The sequence below is a fragment of the Quercus lobata genome, chromosome 8 (genome assembly GCF_001633185.2).
Source record: "Quercus lobata isolate SW786 chromosome 8, ValleyOak3.0 Primary Assembly, whole genome shotgun sequence".
Lineage (NCBI taxonomy): Eukaryota > Viridiplantae > Streptophyta > Magnoliopsida > Fagales > Fagaceae > Quercus > Quercus lobata.
The window spans coordinates 30,403,355-30,421,239 of NC_044911.1; the positions used below are offsets into that span (position 1 = coordinate 30,403,355).

The 17,885-nt window shown below is 34.1% G+C and overlaps 1 protein-coding gene across 1 annotated transcript; it reads right to left on the reverse strand.

The window, feature by feature from the left end:
- Window positions 1–1,441: 1,441 nt before the first annotated feature.
- On the reverse strand, window positions 1,442–10,635 carry LOC115957720 (protein argonaute 16). The gene is made up of 23 exons (XM_031076032.1): window positions 10,456–10,635; window positions 8,350–8,587; window positions 8,058–8,260; window positions 7,749–7,967; window positions 7,223–7,359; window positions 7,024–7,121; window positions 6,841–6,938; window positions 6,582–6,750; window positions 6,361–6,477; window positions 6,176–6,283; window positions 5,980–6,042; window positions 5,713–5,826; window positions 5,465–5,630; window positions 5,269–5,381; window positions 4,968–5,105; window positions 4,742–4,872; window positions 4,050–4,115; window positions 3,417–3,480; window positions 2,885–2,996; window positions 2,727–2,800; window positions 2,278–2,372; window positions 2,153–2,184; window positions 1,442–2,066 (listed from the first exon to the last, which is right to left on the reverse strand). The coding sequence occupies exons 2-23, from the start codon at window positions 8,572–8,574 to the stop codon at window positions 1,885–1,887; spliced, it is 2,724 nt and encodes a 907-aa protein (XP_030931892.1). The 5' UTR covers window positions 8,575–8,587; window positions 10,456–10,635; the 3' UTR covers window positions 1,442–1,884.
- Window positions 10,636–17,885: the final 7,250 nt, after the last annotated feature.

Below are 17,885 nucleotides of genomic sequence, written 5' to 3' on the forward strand. Positions count from 1 at the left end.
CAATTAAATATTAAATAAAACAAAAAAGTAACACATTTTTTATTAGAAAAATTGTCTATGGACACCTCTTTTTTTTTTTCTTTTTTTTGTTAAATAGCACAAGCCAAAAGAAGATGAGCACAAAAAAAAAAAGTATTGAAAACTGAGAACCACAAGAAAAGCCAAGGGGGGGGGGGGGGGGGTGGTGTGGGGGGGAGGGTAATGGCAACACAACCAAAAATAGAAGGAAAAAAATGGCAAAAACTAAGAACACGCCCAGAAGAAGAAGGAAAAAAAAAAAAAGCAAAACAAAACAAATGGCAAGAAGTAAGAACAAGCCCAAAAAATATAAAATAAAAAAGAAAGAAGCAAATTGTCAAGAACAGTGCGCATTTGCATATGCCCATGGGCATTTTGGTCAGCTCAAATTGAGACTTTCTCCCCTCTAGTTTTCTCTTCATTTTAAGAAAAAAACTTTTTGTTAGGTTCAAGGAGAAAATACCTGGGTCCCACCACTTATTTTTTCTCCCCCCTCTGAACCAAACAACTACTTAAAATGCTATCTCTCCACTTTTCTCTCATAAATTTGTCATCCCCCTAAAATCACTCCAAACAAACACACTCTTAATGTTGTTTAGAACTTACAAGTTTAGGCCACATATAGTAGGAACAAAACAATAACTATTAACATAGATCAAAAAGAAGGGAAAAATTACCATATTTAAAGGGTTTCCACATATGATGCTTTAACAAGTTCAATCCAACTATGAATGACCAATTTGGCCATATGTGCATTCAAATTATGATTTTTTTTTTTTTTTTTTTTTTGTGTGTGTGTGTGTGTGTGTGTGTGTGGGGGGGGGGGGGGGGGGGTGTGGGGGCCCCAACTCAAAACCTGACCCAATCCCACAAGTTGGATAATGTTGGGGATTTCTCTGCCAAAAAAGATGGCTTTGATTGAAAAATACACCAAAGCCAATCCAAACCAATTCATGCACACTCGACCAAATCTCTTGTGGTATCCAATATGAAATGACACTTTAATATTATGGGGTCCTACATATTATAGCTTATTGACACAACATAATATTAAAAAAATAATAATATTTACCCCTATCAATTTTCACCTAGTCTATAGTCAACACCATAGCTATAACAGTAACCACAAAGAGCCACAAGAACTATACTTCAAAAGCATGGTATAAGATATTCGAAGGTGCTTGGCTCGCCGTGCACAGGATGTGATGTACATTACTTTAATGTCACATTAAGCTATTTGCCATAAGTAATGTGAGATCACCTCTATTTAAGAAGGTGATGTAATTAAAGTGATGTGTTATATTTTGTAATCTTAAATTACGATAATATTAGAAAAAATTAAATGAACCAAACACCTAATGTGACATTAAGGTAATGTGCATCACATCAAGGGCACATCATGGCAAACCAAACATCCCTTAAGTGAAAACAAGAGAGAATATACCAGTGATATTGAGTTTGGAAAGTTAGAGTAATGAAGATCACGAGAACCAGATAATTACAGATTTCCAAAAGCGTAGTGGCTAAGCATTTCCAGGGTTCAGACATCTAATCCCAGACGGAATAGTGAAACAAAATAAGCCTAGGGTCTAGGTGAAAACACAAATGTCTTGGCAAGCACTAGTAGTCTACTACCATTACAATGTAGAAAAAAAAACATCTAAACGATGTAGAAAACATCTAAACATATCCATTAACTTAAACAAAAGGTTTGCTTCTGAGCTCGATTACCTATCATCTCTGCACTCCACCTGAATTAGGGTTGCCTGTCTATGCGTATACCCCTATGCCGCCCAAGTATGTACAGTAACAAAAACCATATGAGATTAGCAGTATCTACAAAATGCTGTTAGCAACTTAGCAGACTCAACAGAAGAACATGGAACCCTGGACATTCTCATGCAACCTAGGGAGCTCTTGGACAGGCACACCCCCTACATTAGTGACACTTCCACTTCTTGGAGAGGAGGAGGCTTCTGGAATGTCTTCAAACTTAATGAACTGACCCATCTGTTGTGCAGCAAGGTGGGCATAACATATTGGTGCCACTGAAAAACGAAAATGACAGTGAGATGGAGAAATAAAAGAAAAGCAGCCACTAAACCAATTGAAAAGCATAAATTGATGAAATTACCAATTGAAATTGCAGTTGTACTCCTTTGGTACCTGAAATAAGTAAAGTGTGTTCAACTACTATTGATAGGTTATTGAAATTGACTCATATTAAAAGCAATTGGAGCTTGAAACTTGAAAGCTTACACATATGATAGTGAATGGATCAGATTTTGCAATTGATCAGGTGAGAAACCAATCTCATCAACCAAGACATGATAGTGTGCTGGCCTAGAAGTTCCCTGTTATTGACAAAAAAATATGGAGAGAATGGATGGATGCTTGAATGAGAATATGTGACTCATGTAGGAAGGAGAAAAAACGGATCATGTAAACCTTTTAACAATTAGCATTAAAACTATACTTTCCACTATCATGCCTACGTGTCCCATCAAATATCAATTTCTTTAAAAGATCTCAACATGGACACCAAACATTTATCATAGACCAAAAAAAAAAAAAAACGATAAAAGGTTGAGGTAAGACACTAAAATTTTTTTTATGATCTGCTGCATTCTGTGTTTAATGATTCCCTCAAATAGAAAAAAGTTGCTGACACATACTAATTGCTCTTATCAAAGCAAAAAACAACTTACAATCATCCCTGCTTGAGCACACATGTAGAAATCATAATTCCTTGGGTGCACAATTTTTGTGTCCACAACAGTCCCTGGAGAGAAATCGAGAGAGACTGTCAAGGCAGCTAGAGGTAAGAATTTCATAAGTACATAAAAAAATATAGAAATTAACAGACCAGGTGGAACATTATCAGGGGAACTAGCTTGAAATAGCTTTGTATGATGATTCTTCTGAGCCACGATCACTGTGAACTTGGGAATGTTTTCCTCCCCAAGATGCTGGTATGCCTGTAATTAAAGAAGAAAACTATGCGAATGTTGAAGATCAAGAACGAAACTCATATACCATAATCAGTAGGAAACTAAGACAACCTAATATCCGTAATCCCTTCATGAGCGCATGCAGGAATTGAGGCACAAACCATTAAAGTTCTTCAGAACTTCAAAATGATTAATTTATGATAAGCTTTTGGAGATTCAAACTCCAGACAATCAATTAGTCCTTCTAAGGTAATTGTTATCCATCATAAGCCCCCCCTAACAATTTATGTTATAACATGTAACAATCTGCGTGACAATATGATGCAAAAATATTGAACTAATCATCTTAATATAAGAATCCACAAAGAGCACATCTATTTGCACTAGGAAATATTAAATATGAAAATTCATGTAAAAGAAAAGAATAGCTCATAGTTGTCAAAGAACCTTTATGATTTGATCCAGCTCAATGTTCAAAACCTGGTTAAATTGTGATTCACTCACTCCATCCCTAAAAGAATAAAAAAATAAAAAATAAAAAAAAAAGATGTCTTCAGCAACAAGATATATCAAGAAAGGAAGAAGTAAATAGCAGCACCGAAAGCAATTTAAACTTGTCATAGATTGGGTACAAAGCTAAGCCACAGGAAATTTACATCTTCACTATTGAACTTATGCATCCTAACATTTTTTTTTTTTTTGGATAGGTATGCATCCTAACATTAAAAACAAACATAAATCACAGTTGCTCCTCTATTTCATTCTGAAACTAAAATGAATGAGGCATAAATAAAACTGTGTTCCCAAAATCTGCACCATCAACACCCCCCCCCCCAAAAAAAAAAAAACTGTAGAATAAATAGATGAGGCTCAACAAAACAAGTCAGATGTAGGAAAAAAAAATTCCAGGAAAATATTCTGATAGATTTAAACCTGACTTTAAACACTTCAAATGTTCAATATATCTGATATTTTAAATGTGATTCTGTAATATGACAATTAGTCGATAATAATTCAATATTAAACATTGGAAATGTTTCCAAGGGATAAACAAACCAAATCACTAGCAATCTGTAATACCTGAACACAATAATCTGAGTTGGTTTCCGCCCCTTGCTTGTTTGAAAGAAGTCCACAAGCAGTTCCCTGCAATGCAAGGAACATTTCTGTTTTAAGCAGTACAATGGAATTAACATATCCAAATATATGAAGATCAAATGTCTTTGTCAATCTTTTTCTGAATACACATGAGATTTACAAATAAGGACTTAAAAACTTCAAAAGAGAGAAATGATCATGTAGAAGATTCAAAGCAAATCAAATGCAATGCAATAAAGCAGGCATCTAATATTTGGTGGACAGCAAGTAATCTGAAAGTAAAATAGAAATATAACATCATTTAGGCATGACCACAGTATGATGGCAACACTAATTTACCAAATGGGCATCAATGTTTATTTATCTAAGAATATATAAAATAAAACTATTGGTGTAGGAAATTAAGATGAGTAATAAGCATAAAAATATATTTTTTTTGATCTTGATCTCAATATTAACAATTTTTTTAATAAAACACTTTGAACATAAATTAAGCAATAACTTTTTTTTTATAAGTAAAGGAAATTTTATTCAAATATTTAATAATGAGTCACCCAAGTATACAAGAAGTATACAACAGGGGACCAAAATAATCAAATACATAAATTACAAGCATCCATCATCACTACCTGATGATACCATCTGGAGATAAATTAAGCAATAACTTGACATACCTGATGATACCATCATCACTACCGTCCTCTAAAGGCTTGTATAAAGCATCAATCATCTCCACTTTAGGTGACTGTGTTCTTACAGATGCTCTATACCTTGAAATCAGCGGCCAACTTCGAGAGCCAACAACCTTAAAGTTCCAACAAAGTGAAACAGAAAAAACATGATAAGCAGTAACCTAACAGACAAGTTAATATCTTATAAGAAAAATATACGAAAAATTACCGCAGCAACAGATGGGACATCTGATCGCCCAGGAGACCCATGTGAGACATCCATCCCCAAAATCAATGTAGGAGTATCATTTATCAGAGGAACACGTGCGGAGTGCTCTATTGCCAACAAAGAATTTATTCCTCCAAGCTATGATTAAAAAAAAACACACACACACACACACAAGGAATACATTTATTAGAATAATACGTGAGGAGTGCTCTATTGCATACAAAAAATTTATTCCGCCAAGCTACGCAAATAAAAAACACAAGGAATCAATGATGTATAATATTACAGTTTCCATGTTTACCTTAGAATTGATCTTAAGAAGCAGATTAGTAAGGTACTGATCGTTAACCTTAGCAGGGGAAATACATTGTGTGACTATACCAAAGTCGCTCAGACTTCTCTTCTTCCAAGGCCCTTAATGTAAACAAAATAGATTGATTGTAAGATTAAAGGAAGGGGATCCTCAAAGGAAATGGGGGCAGAGATCAAAGTAATACCATAAATTTCAGAGTTTTTCCTCTCTGGCAATACACAAAGGATGAATTCAGGTGCGCCAGGAAGCTTTGCTTGTATCTGTTCAAACATCTTTTCAACTCTGACAACAGGGCTGGCCCTTCTAAATTGTGAATCTTCCTCAATTAGTGTATATGGTCGTTGAATAATCTGCGTTGATTAAAGAGATGATTAAATAAGAGTAAGGTTGATAAACATACGCAGTAAAAAACAATCATGTGGTGTAGCCTACAATGCCCTTATTCCTTCCGCAGTTGATAAGCTCCCGTGAAATATGACTAGTATCACAGCGTGCAGAGAAATTGACAACTACCCAGCGGTCAATTTGAGTAGGGTTCAAAAGCTTCTGCACAGCCAGGAGAAAAAGAGTATCATCAAGTACTAAATTAGCAAATCAAATTTAAAATTATGCACAGCGAAGGATAAAATAGGCTCTTTCTCTTAGACAATGCAATTTAATAATTTTCAATTTCAAATGCCATGGACATCAAAGCGATACCTTGTTATTGAAATTCCATCGCCCATTACGAGGGATGCAGTCATCGCTGTTACCAACCTTCAACTGTGAATCACAAAGACAAGTCCATCAGAGAGGATACTGATAGCTAAGTGAAGAAAAGACACTCCTTTGCATTGTCTCCTCTCTCTCTCTCTCTGTCTCTCTCTCTCTCTCACACACACCAAGAAATTTATACCTTTGGAGTATCAAGGATGCGACCCTCAACCTGAGTCAATTGTTTCTCTATAGAAATACCACACTCAGCAAGCACAGGATCATCGTCATATTTGTAGTTTGTCATAGCCTGCAAGATAAGTGAACACATGCATTGTATCATCCAAAACAATCAAAATAGGCTTTCAGGTCTTAAAGCAAACTTACATCAGTCAGAGTTCTAATTCTCTCCTGAGGCTTCTGCCTTGATTTTTCAACTAATGATGCCCTCTGCGTCGAAGATAATGCTTTCGTATAGCGTTGAAGGGAAATTAGTGTACAGAGCTAAAACAACCAAATAAAAAAGAAAAAAGATCTTAGAGAGTTGAACTAACATAAAGATAACACCAATAGTGTGTATACGTATATCATGCAAAATACTTGCAGACCTCCAGTGGCAGATAGTTGGGCCTTTTTGGCTTGCCGACATCAACACATGGCAGGTATGCAGAATATTTAAGTTCTATACCACAGTGTCTAGCGAAATAATCATAGACAGTGATATCCACAGTCTGCCCTTCACTTGCACCGTCCCCATTTTTCACTCTCATAGAAAAGCTTGGAGAAAAGCAAGACAAGAGTAAGCATTTCAGATTAAAAGAATAAGGACATTAGATTGGGGAAATATTTTCATTACAAAGCACATACTATTGCTGATTGCATGGTTTCTCACTCAGGCCAATTATTTTGAATTCCATGTTTCGGTGCAATGTCTTAATCCTAACATTTTTCAGCATTCTCTTAGCCTGTACATGAACAAAAGATTGAAATTTTGGATTAAAGCCAACACTAAAGCCAAAATCTTTTTCACAACAATTAGCTGATCCTTACCTTTACCCAGTCAATATAGCGAGCTTCCCGTACATTCTGGTTAGCTAATAGAAAATCAATCAGAGGTCCAGGTGTTAGGATCATTGTCGTAGACACATCTGCAGATTGAAATAAAGGAAGAAATGTTAACCAACTCAAGATATCTAAATAATATGAACTTGAAGCTTACAATAACCAAGAAGAAAAAAAAAAGTTATACCCATATTAAGAGACAAGCCACCCTGTGTTGGACGGAAGCTGGAATGGAAGCCCCGAACACCAGTAACACCTCCTCCAACACTTGTGAAGTTCCGTGTGTCGTCATGAAAGAAGGACTGCCTCACCAAAAGACAGCCCCTGTACATTCAACAGAAAAAGTTCAAAAAATCAATCACAGTTATAAAAATTCTCTGTTCTTTCAAACAATCAACCATACAATAATTAGCCGAACAAAGACAGAGATAATGAGGAAATGAAAAGAAATAAGTTTTCAGTATAACACATTTCAAAAGTTTTTATTCACTACTTCTCTTAATATTAACCGCATCTCTTCCTTTTTCCAAGGCCGGTTGTGACCATAACAAACAACATAACAATCAAGTGAAAAGGGAAAAATAGTAATAACAATAGTCATTTTTAGAGCCCCCAAAGGCTATTGGCAGAGACAATTAACAGAATAGCATAAGATTATGCTTCAAAACAACGTAAAATGAAAATATATACCACAAATAAATAGACAGAGGTACCTGTTAGCAGCTTGCTGCCTCAGTACAATATCAAGGACTCTCAAGGCATCCTGAGCATTAACATCAACATCAGCTCCTCTGAGAGCAAGAGCAACTGACTTCAATGGTATTTTTGCAGAATAACTAATGTCTACGTTGAAAGTCTTAGACTGAAACGTCCGTTTAGACCGCTTACTTGGCCCACTGGGGCTCCCACCGCCACCAGGACTCCCAATATCGCTACCACATATCAAGGAACAGCAATGTAAGTTTTGTAACAAAATAATTCCAATTCCAAATATTGGATGAAACAATGGCAAAGATATATACCGTTTTGCAACCTCATCAAGCACCACTTGGAACTCAAACTTGTTCTGTGGCAGAGGACCAACAGTGTACAGACTTTTCTCCCCATCATAACCAAACCTTTTACCAGCAAGTTCAGAAGCATAGGTTTGGTAAACCCTATCAATTACTTTTCTCCCAATGCCTCTGCCTTCAACAACTCTCTTTTCTTCCCCAGTAATAGATACCTATAAAAGTATGGCATATAAAATTTAACACTGAAATGTAATAAGCCATACTTTCAAGTAAACTGAAAAGAAAAACAAGACAAACATACACTATACTGGTAAAACACTGCATCTGGATTATCAACATGAACTTTGAAGTGGTTAGAGAGCAACTGTATGGGCCGACCAGTAGTCCCAACTCCACGCCTGCTGGTAATAGTATACTTAGTAGTGGTCACTCGTTCTGGCTTAACATTGGGAGGTATGGCTGGAGGCGGCGGGGGCAAAGGTGGTGGTGGCCCACCAGCTTCCTTAGAACCACCTGATTTCTCCATCTAGGCTAGGGTCCTGCAAATATGTTACGCCAATAACAAGAATTTGAGTAAATGGTCAAAATTCCCTTAATTGTAGACGCCAAAAGCTGCCTCCAGTTAGAAGCTAGAGCACAAAAGCAAAACAAGAAAATAGCACCTAAAGAAGAATCATTAAGAAAGCTATTTTATGCTAAATTATGTGTTATTTTGACTAGGATTTTTGAAGTACTTTTCTGGCTTGTGCCAAATCCGATTTTGGCTCCCGTGAACAATGAAAGTACTTACAAAATCCAAATCACAGCACTAGAATAAAGCAATCTAAGAAGTTCACACATCAATTAAAGTCTAACAAACCATTGCAGAAAAATCAAGCAAATGCTCAAAACATCAATAACCAGAAAATTCCCTGTTCTTTCAAACAATCAGCCTAATACAATAATTAGTTGAACAAAGACCACAATAAAGAAGAAATGAAAAGGCATAAGTTTTCAGTATAACAAATTTCCACAGATTTATTCACACTTCTTAGTATTAACCATATCTTTTCCTTTTTCCAAGGCCGGTTGACCATAACAAACAGCACAACAATCAAGCATATGATCCTTTATCTGATGGCATTGTAAAATCAAAAACCCACATACACATGAAACAATTTCTGTAGATTTTTTTTTTTCTTTTTCAACATTAATAAGTTCTTAATGTGGAGGGCTATCATTTTCATTCTCAAACACCATAGTTTAATTCTCAAGCATAAAAATTATGAGATTACCACATAAGCTTATATCTAGTACAAGCTATGAAACTATGAATAAAGTACCAAATAGATTTAAGAAGAGGCTAGTGAGCTAAATCCACAGACATGAATCAACATTAGACAATATTCATTTAAAACAAAAACAAAAAAGAGAGAGGGAGAGAGAGAGAGCAACTAAAGGGGTTTAAGATTTTTTTTTTTTTTTTTTAAATGTCAAATGCTTTACGCAGAGTCAACAGGTTTATTAAATACAATTTCTAATAATAAATAAATAATATATAAAACATACGCTGCATTCAAAATATGGAGGAAAAAAAAAAGAAAAGAACAAAGAAGAAATAACAGAATATTAGTTTTGGCCAACCACCTGAAAAACAACAATAGAAACAAGAAAAAGATTTTCCAGTACTACAGAGAAAACAAACAGACTACCTAAGAAATATGCTACATTATTATTATTATTTTTTTTAAAGATAATCAATAAGTTGGATCATGAGAATAAGGTGTAGATTATCATAATAAATTTGTCTTAGAATAACAATGCACTAAAGTACACACAAAAAATCCACTCGTGATTTAAGTCTCCCTTAAACGGCTTTAAAACAAAAGAAGAGCCGTAATTTTCAAATCGAAAGAGATATTCATAAATTTCAAAGTCTTACCCATAACTTGAATTTCAGAAAAGAAAAGATAAAACTATACAACACTTGAAAATTTTTGTTTTTTTATAAAAAAAAAAAGTCTAGAGAGAGATATGAATAGCAGTAGGACAGAAAATGAGCCATATTGGAGACCTCTAAAATTAGAAATACAACGAAACAAATTACAATTTATCCCAAAAAGTAGTAGGGAGCACCCAAAAAAAAAAACCAAAACCAAAAACACAAGATTCAAATAATCAGTATTATAGAACAATCACGTTACATATAAAAAATGAGAGCAACAATGCAGAGCAACAAAGACAAATGCAGCAAAAAACAGAGAAATATCAGAAACAAAAATCACCGTATAACACTCATTGAAGCAGATTCAAGGCCAAAACAAACACCATAGAGAAGCAAGTCAAATGCTCTGAAGAAAATACTAGTATTAAGCCGACTTGTAAGTCGCCGAGTACAAAACAAACACCATAAAGCGAAGAATCGTACCGTGAAAGAGGTATTCGGAAACGCAGAATCAGAGTTCTAGGGTTTTTGCGGGAGAGAATTGAAGCGATTTATGGAAAGAAACGAGAACCAGAGAGCCCACTATGCAGTAGCCTCCTATGGAGACTCAATGTGGGAGGCTCTGGAGGGAAAGAGCCACTTGTTTTGGAAATATTATAATGACTACCACTTTTCTTGCTATTTATAAATTTGAATTTCACTATAAAACAAAACAAAACAAAATCATCCCCAATGCTATAATATTTTTTCGTCAAGATGTGCTCGCTCGGTTTTCACTCAATCACCACCGTTTATTTCTTTGATCAGCACCATCATGTGGACTAGTAGTGGCAGTACCTTTTCTTTTTCTGAAGTTGGAAATTGAAAATTGAAATCACCAGGTGGGACCCATCAAAATAATTCATTTTATCGGGAAGAGAGAGGGCTTAGAAATTTTAATTTTATTTACAAATCAATGATATTGATCGGAATGGGTGATTCATCAACGGTCCAGATCTTAACATTAATTATAGGTGTTATGTGGGAGTGGGAGCGATTGTAGTAGTAGTGGTGCAGTGTGATAATGCTCCGCGATGCAGGATATTCTAGCTCTACAGAATCCCAAAAGGTTTCCAAGTCTTTGAGCGTGAAATGCACGTGCAAGCTCAGCGCGTGAAGAGTGTGAATTCGAAAGGGTTTAACGAGGGTTTAATGGGCTGAAGAATTCTATCACTTTTGTCCAAAAAAAAAATGGGCTGAAGAAGTAAACACCGGTCACGATCCTAGCCATGTATGCCGGTTTCAGGATTAGGGGGGCTTAGAAGTCAATGTCATTATGAAATTAATATAGGGCTATTTTGGTCATAAAATTTTAAAAAAAAAAAATAGCTCAGTGAGTCCATAGTTTGTTGCTTTCAAGTATCAACAGTCTGGCTCCGCTCGCTGCTGAAATATCGGCTGTGTACTGATTTTGGTTGGTTAACAAACAGCCAAGCCATCAAAGTTTATGTGATGAGTCATGAGAGTGATGATCTGGATTTGTGAATTTTTTTTTTCCCCTCTGTGGTGACCCTCACTGTACTGTAGATCCCATGCATCTCTCTAGTAGCAATATTGTTTTCTTTGCTGAGTATCTATCCCAGTAGTAATTTTGTTTTAGTAATTTGAGTCTTGGTTAGTATACTATTATATCAAATAAATAATTATTAAAAAAAAAAAAGAAGACCATTGGTATATGCTACTCTCTGTTTTTTTTTTTTTTTTTTTGAGGGATTTAGTATACTACTCTTGATCTACTACTCAGCAAAAAAAAAAAAAAAAACTATTAGTATACTACTATGGTAAGGGCCGTATGGCATCATACATTTGGCAATGACGCACTTTTTTAAGGCACGATGTGGTGTACCAAAGAATTATTAAGGACAATTGGCGTGGCATAGAATTGTGGACAAAATGAGGAACAGGGTCGACACAGAATCGTCAGTAGTTGTGGTGGGGATAGCCTCAGGCCTCAAGAATCAAGCCAGGAAAATTGTACCAAATAAGGAGCACCACCACTACACCCTTTACACAATTGGTTGATTTCAGGGTAGTATAGTATGTCACTTTGTTCCTACTTGTAAAGTTGTACTTGTCTTGTATACATACTTCTTAATATAATAATGGTCAATATTTTTTTATATTTTTTAAGAATAATGATTAGGTCAATTTATGCGTCTAGACTCTAAGCGTGGGTTTGGATTCACATCTACGGTCACATTTGTTTCTTTGCGTGTTTTCAGCTTTTTTTTTTTTTTTTTTTTTCCTGAACGCGCGTCGGCACTGTTCATTATCCATGAACAGCAATTTTAGGCTTATAAACAGTAAAAAATTAGAGTGTCCGGAGGGACCCTAAAGGTTTAGGTGGACTAAGAAGAAAACGGTTCTAAATCATCTTCTTCTTTTTTATTAATTTTTTGGTAATGCCGTAATTCTTGTTAAGCAGTTTCTACATCAAGATCAGATGATTATCTTGGTGTTTCTTCTCTCTCTCCAAAAAAGAGAGAAGATGAAGAGGACAGATAGATAGCACTAAAGTGTTACCAAGTGGAGCGATTTGCAAATTTTGGATAAGATAGTAAGATATGACTCAACGAATTCTTTGCATTTATTATTATTATTATTATTATTTTGATAGGAAATTCTTTGCATTGTGTGTGTACTTTGTACTGTATGGAAAGGCAGCGACAAGTACTGGTGAACCGTTAAAAATATCACTCTTATCATTTTGCTGGAGTTTACATACATGCATCGGTTGCTACTAGCTAGATAATATTTACTGACTATAATAATGCAATTATTATTTTCCATTCCGAAATTTAAGAAATATCTCTTGTTCTTTGGACTTTAGTTTTGAAATTTGAGACAATAATTCATTCATTTTATGTGATTAACAAAGTAAACAGACTAATGTGAATGCACAACTATATTAAAACCTGACATGATAAAGCAGCTAGTTGAATAGGCTCAGGGTTTTGGAATAATTCTTCTGTCTATCTAGGAAGGGGAAGGGTATATGCTTGTAAAATGTGTACGGAGTACGCTGTTCTCAACTCCATCCTCCTAGCATCGATTAGTCAATAGGGGAGATGCTTAGGCTCATGTCCTTCGTTAGTTCATTTTTTATGTAGATTTTAATACTTCTTAAATTAAATCTGTATCCAAACAAAAATTCCTAACTTATGATCATTAACTATTAATCTCAAAATCTAGTTAGAACAATTTTCTATTTCGAACATTTGGAGCTATTAATTCATATTCTTATTTTATCTTTCAAATTAAGACACTCAGTTTTTGTTTAAATATCTTTCTCCAAAAAAAAAAAAAAAAAGGTTTTGTTTAAATATGCGTTGAGAGACCAGTAGCCAGTAGGATCATATTGGTAGCTAGGTTTGGCATTTTGACATCTAAGTGACCAATTTAAGATCATTGGCATTTCAAATTGGATTTTTTGATCTCTATATCTTTCATATCTGAATTAATTATTCGACGTGTGTGCAAGATTATTGACACAACTATCTCATAGTAGTTGATGATGCAAATTATGGTGCAATTTTGACTTGAACAATGAACACCTATAATGAGAACAACAATAGGAAGCACACTGGTGTTTTGGTAGCCTAAATGTCCCTGTTGCCTAAGTCAGAGATTACCATTTTTTTGGAAATTAACTTAGAGCATTTACCAGTGTTCAGTGTGTTACCTTGCTATGACATCCCGTTTATTGAATAATCGTGGCATTTTACCTGAGATTGTTAGTTTTTTTTTTTTTTTTTTTTTTAGAAACAGGACTTTGAATTTCATTAAGGAAAATCAGCTGTGATCAGCAAAAAGAATAGAAAATAAGTGTGGAGGAACATTCTCCATCCACGTTCAATGATTATATTTTCAAAATTTACATCTTTCATCAAAAAATTTTCAAAATTTACATCTAATAAAAAAAATATAAGATAAGTTTAAATGGTTTTTTTTTTTCAAACTAATTTAGAGAGAAATATTTTCTATCATCTAAAGCCTTTTTGGTTATCTTTGCCATTATATAATTTATTAATTTATGTCATTTTGTCAACTTTGATCCTACTAATCAAATAAAGTGGCATATTTTTAATGGAAAGCACTAAATGTACTACACGTTTCACTATATAATACCTACAAACTAATGTGATAATAAATGTGATTGGTGGGTTTTAACTACCTCATAAATGAATATTTAAATTGTATATTTGTAATTAATGACACATCAGTTTGTAGCTTAATGTTATTCTCAAAAAAATTTGTAGTTTAAAGTAGTAAAATTTGTAGTACCAAAGCACTACTCATTTTTAATATTAAATCATCTAACATGGACCAATTTTTTTTTAATTTCTTTTAAAAAAAAATATTTATCATAGCACACCCCTATCATGATAGTCACTCTACAAGTAAAATTTTTACCTTATATAAAAAATAAAAAATAAAAATTGGGTGCGCATGTGGCACCAATCATATAGTAACACCTCACCTCCCCTTTTTTAGCTCTACCAATCATATATCAGATTCCTTCTCCCCCTCTCACTTTCTGCCTCATTTATTCTTTATATTCTCTCTTTCTTGCCTCCCTATGGCAGAAACCTCCATAGCTATTGCAACAAAACAATGAATCGTGTAAAAAAATAGCCTACTGTAATTTGAAAATGGCGCTCGAGTTTTATGTGACTTTGAGCAAGAGTTGGCTAATTTATCATTGGATTCGTTGTCTCCTATTCATAGGAACCGAGCAAAGCAAGTAGCCTATCTCTTCCAAATTTGCTCACATCAGCATTGGTTGTTCATTTTTAAACAATCCAAGGAAGATCCCTCTAACCTCTTTATTGTTGTGTTCATTTCTTCGTGGTGAAGGCTTCTCAATTGAATAGTTTTTAGAAGTCTTATTAAAATAAGTCTATAGTCACAAAAAAATTGTCGCGATAACAAATTGTTATTAGTAGGTAAGAAAAAGTAATATTTGTTTTTAAACCCAAACATTACTCATTAGATTTTGAATAATATTTTTAGTTTGGATTTCTTTCTTGGAGTTAGAAATAAATGACACCCCAAAAAGAATTTATTTTAAACTCAAATTCATTTTATTTTTAGGAGATAGAGGAGACATCTATCTAGTGTTTATTTTCTTTTATGATTTTGGGGTAAGCAACTCTCTGGTGTTTTATACAAATTGATATTTAATTCGAAATGAACAATATAGGGTCATGATTAGAAATGCCCATTCATAGCTGTTGCGCTTGCGTAGCAACGGTCCAGAACTTATCATTATGTAAATTAAAGTTGCAAGGATATTCTTCTCAAAAAAAAAAAAAAAGAGTTGCAAGGATGTTCCTCTCAAAAAAAGAAAAAGAAAATATGTGTGGGAGGATGGAGATAAGATCTGGATTGGTAAAGGTAAAATAAAGGGTCATGATTTTGTAGCGGTGCCAATGTGATTATGGACCTACTCCTATTCCTATTCCTAGCCATCTCACCTATACCGGATAGGGACTTATACGTCATTATGAAAAATAAATAAGGTTGTTTTAGTCATAAAAAAAAAATTCCACGGCAAATTGCTCCTATTTGCTGTGGATTAGTTATATAACAAACAGGCAAGAAAGGCAAAGAATAGAGAGTGATGACCCGAATGTGAAGTTTCTGTTTTTCCTTGTGATGAGGCTCACGCAGTTACAGTGCATCTCTCTTCTAATGGTAATATATGGTATGGAACCATTGCATATTTTGTACTGCATTTGGCATGGAATGAAGCCTCGGATTTTGACAGGGTGTGGCATTGGCATGGCAAGGAACTGAATTATGGACAAAATAAGGAACTGACCATTGAATTGTTACTCAGATAGCCTCAGGCCCGTAGCCTTTAAGGCAAGAGAATTGTACCAAATTTGATCACCACTACACCCATTCATTAATTGACAGCTTGACACAGTTCCTGTTTTGGTATTTTTTTTTTTTTTTTCTGACACAGTTCTTGTTTTGGTTTATTCATAGCAACTTTAGCTGTCTGTGCTACGTGACTTCTGTGTTTGTGTGTGGGGGTGGGTGGGGGCTTTGGGGTTGCCTTTGCATTGTCTAACTTGTATTTTGGAAAAATGATAAAAAGTAAGATTTTAAAATTTTTACATAAAAGCTAAATGTTTATTTGGTTTAAGTAGACTCCATAATTAACTATGTTCTAAATGTTTCTTGGTATTTTTTTTGGGGGGGTGGGGGGGGGGGGATATTTCTTGGTAATTTTGGGGAAAAAAGATTTCTTGGTAATACTTGAGCATTCTCTACATCATAATCATCATATTATTATTGTTGTTATTATTATTATTTGATTATTTGATGTTCCTACTCTCTGTTGTGGATGCTTGAAAATAGAACTACCAGCGAATTGCAAATTTGGATGAGATAGTACTATTTTAAGAGCACTAGTATTGGTGTAGGGATTTTGTTAAAATGCTATATTTACCATCAAAATATAGTAAAAGTGGGCCATCAGTGGAGGCAAAGCCAAATATTTTGGTAAAAGAAAAAATAATATTTTATTAAAAGATATATTATTTTATTATGTTGGTGGTGATGGTTGTTACTTATTGTAATAGATATATTATTTTATTGTATTGTTTATATTATCTAAGGTGATAAAATAGATAAAATAGTTTTTTTTGTAGTGCTAAATTGCTATATTTTTTACACCACTAAATGCTGATACAGATATGATGAAACCAATTGTTTGCATTGTGTGTACTGTGGGAAAAGGGAAGTCTTTTATTGAGAAGAGATGACAACCTTTTTTTTTTTGAGAAAGAGAGATAAGACATAAGAGATGACATCTTGACAAGCATGCAAGCTTTTTTTTTTAGAAGACTTGCATGCAAGCGATGAAATGTTAAAGAAGTTAAAATGATTCTTAAAAAAAAATAAAAAAATTAAAAAAAAAAAACTCTGAAACAAAATACTCCTATCATTTTTTTTTTTTAATTTCCTATGAAAATATCATTTTGCTGGAGTTTACATGCATTTGGTATGTAATATTTACTGACTAATTCAATTATTATTGTCCACTCCAATAATCAAGGGATATCTCATTATCTCTTGTTCTTTTTAGACTTTACCTTTGGGAAAATGCAGGAAAGAGGGAGTTATCCATTTATATGTGATTAGAAAAAAATTAAATGAAGTAAACTCCTAATAGCCAAAGCAACTAGCTGAATGGACTCAAATTTCTTGTAACATATCTGGGCTATTCTCATCTCCATCCCCAAGTTATAGACTCCTTCTGTTGATTAGTCAAGGGGTCGATGGTTAGGGTCTTGCCCTGTCATTTTTTTTATCCTCCCAGTATTGATAACTGAAGGGGATATGCTTAGGGTCTTATTATATATCTCATAAAGAACAGATGTCATGATTTTCATCGTTAAAATTTTGAAACATATTTTACTTTGTCAACTATTAAAAGAATATAAAAATTTTCACTTCAGTTTTGTTATTTTCATATCTCTCTTATATTATATTGTACATGTTAAGGTATATAAAAGTGGTATTTGTTATTCAATTTATATGAAACTATATGAAATTAATTACTTTGTCTATATTATATATTATTTAAAACAGTTTTTACACTCTAATGTGTAGCCCCCTTTAATTTATTTAACAAAAAAAAAAGACTTTGATTTAAAATATTTAAATAATATTAATTATGATTAATATAATTTAAAGGATAATGTGGGAGACTGGGCCGAATTTACTCCGAAGAGCCTGATCCAAAGAGAATGTTCACGAAAGCCCCACATGTGGAATGGGCTCGACCTATTTGTAAGTATCAGACAATCGGGGCCTCATAGAGGACCGTGTGGACCCATTGCCGAGGTGATATGAGGGAT

Bases quoted from the DNA above. Each gene is read 5' to 3' on its own strand.
- LOC115957720 (XM_031076032.1), bottom strand. From the start codon at position 8,574: ATGGAGAAATCAGGTGGTTCTAAGGAAGCTGGTGGGCCACCACCACCT. The intron at 2,997-3,416 runs GTTCTTTGACAA...CTTTAATTACAG, and splicing joins AGCTGGATCAAATCATAAAG to GCATACCAGCATCTTGGGGA. The intron at 2,801-2,884 runs GTCTGTTAATTT...ATTTCTCTCCAG, and splicing joins CCCTGATAATGTTCCACCTG to GGACTGTTGTGGACACAAAA.